This window comes from Formica exsecta, unplaced genomic scaffold (genome assembly GCF_003651465.1).
Source record: "Formica exsecta isolate Colony F162 unplaced genomic scaffold, ASM365146v1 scaffold419, whole genome shotgun sequence".
Taxonomy (NCBI): domain Eukaryota; kingdom Metazoa; phylum Arthropoda; class Insecta; order Hymenoptera; family Formicidae; genus Formica; species Formica exsecta.
In genome coordinates, this window is record NW_021851429.1 from 80592 (window position 1) to 85976 (window position 5385).

Consider the following 5385-nt stretch of genomic DNA (forward strand, 5'->3'; position numbering starts at 1 on the left):
AAGAGAAATATCCCAAAAAAGATTTAAAATATATATTTGTGTACACAATATTCTCAAAAAATTTTTCTTTATAATTTTTCATATATTAAATAAAAGAGAAATATTGTTAAAAAAAAAAGGCAAATAGAGAGTATAACAAGAATTAGCATTATTCGAAAATTTCTGAGAAGTTGGCTGAATTTTCGAATACACTCACACATGTCCATTAGACTGAAGCACGTTTTATGCAAAGTTCCCGAATAAAACTCGAGGCCGATGATGGCGAATATCACGATGGCGAAGAGTACCAGCAAGCCGATCTGCAGTAGCGGCGCCATCGCCTTGATGATAGACTTGAGCACCACCTGAAGACCTGTGCGCAAAAAATTGCCGAGGAGTAATTAGGTCCAATCACCGTTCTCACAAGATAAATGCGGAAATCTAGGCTCGATATAACTTTAATTTCTCCCTGTTCGTGCATTGTTATCGCTTATTGCTTATTGCAAGATACTATACGGAAATTTTTACATAAATAATCTAACATTACTATAACATAACGTAATATGTAATACATAACATAATAATTTAATATTTTATATAAATCTGACTCAAAATTAATTAAAAATTAACTTGAAATAATATAAATATTTGATATTATTCAAAATTCTGCGTCTAAGGATTAGGACACCTCCGCCGCATCTAAATACAACATCGAACATTCAATATAATACCTATATGAGCAATACTACTAACATAAAACAAACGATCGATCTAATTCGATAAAAAGCATTCTACGGGTAATAAATAGATATATTTGCGATTAAATATGACTACATTCTCATCTACTCTGACTTGATTTCATATTCGTTAATTCGTTCCTCGTTAAATCTATATAGCTGCTATTTGAGAAATAAATATATTCTCGACGACGGATCATATTCGATCTTCGAGGTATCCAAATCTGAGACACAAAGAAGTTTCAAGCCGTAAGCACTAATCAGTCATTACTCATTCATATGTAAAAACTGCACGAGCAACGAGAATGCATTTTTGTCGCATGTTTTAGCGCTAAATGTGATCATCTGATTTTCTCATTCCATATCTTAAATATTTTTTATTATTTATTAATATTTTTATTCTCTAAAACGTGCACGCAGAATCATGCGTAATAATAGAATGCATGAATGAAACATTGAGCGCTAAGAGGTGAAACCACGCGTCTCTAGTCCATACTCACACCTCGATTTAAAATCATATTTATTCATAAAGATGACTGCACGATATTTTAATTATTTAATATAGATTATTACGTTTAGAAGAAAAATATAAAATTTAAAAATACAAAAATTTTTAACGCTGGAGATTTAATAAAGGTGTGAATACGAGTATTTATTTCGTGCGCTATTTTCGGAAATTTTGTGACAACGAAAGGGCTTTCCTGAAAATACGAGATCTCTTTGGAGTCTCTCGTTGCGCCGAGCAACCCCGAGTTTTAAACTCAACCGATGCTCGACGTTTTCTAATTTCTGTACTGATGCGCTACTCACTCGGTGTGCCGGAGACAAGTTTGAGCGGTCGCAACACGCGTATCGCACGCAACGTGCGCAGGTCCATATCCAGGCTTATGCCTTGCGAGAATGCCGTGACGATCCTGCCTCAAAAACACACACACCCGCCATACTTTACTACTTACTACTCTATTACACTAATACTCACGCTACTCTTAAATACTTAGACTACGGCCACTAGATGGTTAACTAGCGTTCTCTAAACCTAGCCCGGGAAAAAGGAGAAGAGATAGTGTTATCAGGACGATCGGTTGGAGTTTTCGAATGCGATCGATAACGTGGGAGATTAAAGATGAAAGATTAAAGTGAATTAGATTTGTTGAAAGTGCAAATAGATAAACAGTCGGGATCTTAGTCTGCAACAAATCCCGAAAAGTTAGATTTCAATCTGATAAAACTTGACTCAATTTAAAAAATAAATTTCGCAAAAACTTGAAAGAAAAGGATTTACTTATGATTTTTAGTTAAATAAATAATTTAATATTTTTTACGTTTCTCGACCATCCTATGCAGCATCGTTCAATGTATAAACTTCAATTTGAAAGAATCATAAATTATTTATTATCTATTTTACATAATGATATGTTTTAGATAACATATTATCAAAGTTTCTCTCGGTACTTATATCTCTCTCTCTCACACATTAATATTAAAATCAATAATAAAAAAACAAAGATAAAAATATTTTAATAATAACATCACATTTTTGCGTTGTTTAGACGCAATTATAAAAATATGTATCTTTCAAATATACTCGAAGAGATACATTTCTTCTCAATGTTATTAGTTTCAGTATTAGTTTATTATGCACGAAAATAAACGGTCTGACAGGATAGGACAATGATCTATTGAAAAGGGTGTCACGAGAGGAATAGGATCGATGTATAGGCATGTAAATGTATCTATATATACGTATTCTCTCTCTCTCTCTCTCTCTCTAGACTATAATGAAATACTGTATATCTAGGTCTAGGAGAACATGTGAAACGCTGGGGCGAGCTAGCGATAAGTATAATCGCATGTAACTCGTGATTCTAATTTCTCGAAGATATCAGTTCGCTGAGCGGTCATCGCGCGCGCGAGCGCGCGACCGCCTCTCATCTATTTCTGACTCTTGCCAATAACAGCAGCTTTCCGGAAAGGTTCTTTTCAATCCAGAACAGATATTATAGAGAGGTGCTAGATCTTTTCCATCCTGCTGGAGAATGAATTAAAAACTTTTATATACCATATTTTCTGAATTTTTTTTCTTTTCTGTGAAACTTGAGAAAACAATGAATTACTTAGCATTACAAAAAAAAAACATTCAATATTAAAAATCATTTTAAATATCTTCATTACGAAATAATAATTAAACTAAAAATGATTCAACAATTTTCAATGCCAGTTTTCTTTACAGATTAATTCTGAAAATAAAATCAAAGAAAAAGATCTATTAAAATTTAAAAATGAGTTGCATACATGATAAAGATTTTGAAACGAGAAGAGAAAATATATTTTTATAACAATCAAAAATATCTAAATTTTAGCAAGAACATCAAGAGAGTGAATCCTTCTCTATTAAAATAATAACTGTGTCCTTCGCTATTAATAATAATGAGAAATATTACTTATCAGTAACGTGAATGACGAAACCGTCGATGACTGACTAGCTGATGAAAAAAGAATATCCGATAAAAGCAGAAAGCAAATCCTAACAATGAGAATCGAAAGAGTAACCATCTTCGAGAATTATGGATGCTATTAAATGATTAAATAAAACAACGATTTGGTCTGTCGTATAAACGTCTAAAAGTACAACTATCTAATAAATAACCGCGCTGTTAAACACATTATGTGCTCTAGGAGGACACGTATCCATTTAACAATGTATAGTCGACTCTATTATTTAACGTGACTGCAGCTAAAGATAGCTAACCACTAAATATAGGCATCGTTTCGCGCGGGTCATCACATTTGTGTGCGTGTGTGTGTTTTTTTCCTTCTGTCTACCTGTTCATGAGAGCGCATCTTCAGCATAATCAGAGACAAATGGTCCAAATTGCTATTTCGAAGAAAACACTTTCGGGGAATATTAACTACTCATTAATAAATAACTCTTTTTTTTTCTTGCAGACACACACACGATCTAATAAATTATATCCTAACAATCACAGAAGAGAATAATAATTAATTCCAATCTTAAATACGGCGACTAAATTGCTTACTACGTGTTTATTTTTCTACGTACGACTACAGAACTATTAGAATTCAGATCATAATTATTAAAAAGTAACATTAGAGATCAGAATTATTAAGAAATATTTCGATTAAAAATGTAAAATATTACTAACGCGTATGTTGTATTGTTATAAGAAAAGACAAATACGTATGGCAACTGTTTTTTATCATAATTATCTTTAATTAGCAGAATCTCTTTCCTTTGTCAGTATTAACAAAAGAATAGCTGCGGAAACTTTATATAGTAAAAAAGATTTTTTTATTTTTTAAATATATGTTTTGTATTTTTGTATGACTAAGAATAAGCGTATAACTACGCTTTCTTCAAACTTCAAGAATGTGTGTATTAAATAGCGATATTCATAAATCTAAACTGTTCATAAATCTAATCGCTAATTGACGCAAGTTCCTCTAGAAAAAATACAATATTAATATCTAGATGAGATTATTCAGAAGCAACGTATATAGACACAGAGATATTATATATAAATATATATATAAATTATTGTTTATATTCAACAAATATATCGATCATCAACTGAGCTAGCTTTTATTATCAATTCTAACTTTATCAATTGATCTAAGACACCCATAGCCTCTAAGAGCAAAGGGGCTAGTGAAAAACGTACGACGTAATTAGAAAATTAACGTAAAAGATGCTAGAAGGACGGGAACTAATAATATATAAATATATATATATAGACAAGTTCAAGTCGATGCTTCTCTCGCTTGCCAGAACTAGACGTCGCACCAACTAAAGCAGCGGAACTGGCCGAAATTGAAAGATCGAGCTAAGAGTTTCGGCGCCGAAGACATTAAAACTATGTTCGTAACTATGAGAATGCATACAAATTGCCAGGAAACACAACGTGGTACGGTAGGACACGGGACTCGAAAGAGGATTGGGGGGTAAGTCATCTGCTGCTCGACTATTAGCTCGACTTGTTATTGGCAGGGCTCTCTCTTGGAGTGGTTTGTTAATCGCTGCTGTTCTTTCGCAGAACTCTGACTGACTCACTTGGAATTTTCGAAACCAGCTTTAGCGGTCTGAGGACCCTGAAGGAACGTAGCATACGGAGGTCGACGTCCACATTTGTTTCGGCGAACACGGTCATCGACCTAATTCAAGGATCACTCTAAAATCTATCTGACCAATCGGCACAGCGATCGACGTATTTCCTTAAGTCCTATGGCTGGAGAAACCAGTTCGTGAACTACGTTGCCAGAATGCCAACATTTTTTAACAATTTACTCGATAATGGCATTTTCGCTATCAGAAAATTACGTTATTATCTATAGTTTTATCAATAAAGTAAAAAAAAAATAAATGTATATATATATACAATATATGTATATTAAATCAGCTTTTAATTTCTCGATACAATAAATTATGAATTTTTAAAGTAAGTAAAATATTTTTTGTTGCCATCTCTTTCTTCACAAACACGCTTCTCTTTATTTACTTAGATTTTAAAGAATATTAAAAAGTTTGCCTTATCTGTTGAACATTACAGATTTCTAATCACGTCCGCAAATACTGAAACATCTTGCCTGGCAATGTTGGTGAAATTGATTCCTCCAATATCTTGTTTCCTTACAGGGGTGTAATTAGGGAAAG

The 5385-nt window shown here is 32.9% G+C and overlaps 1 protein-coding gene across 1 annotated transcript in view; it reads right to left on the bottom strand.

The window, feature by feature from the left end:
* The window catches only part of LOC115240137 (voltage-dependent calcium channel type A subunit alpha-1-like), a 118267-nt gene that overhangs the window by 57953 nt on the left and 54929 nt on the right, over nt 1-5385 (bottom strand). Inside the window, 2 exon segments of the mRNA XM_029815112.1 lie at nt 191-352; nt 1527-1630. Coding sequence (XP_029670972.1) covers nt 191-352; nt 1527-1630 — 266 coding nt within the window.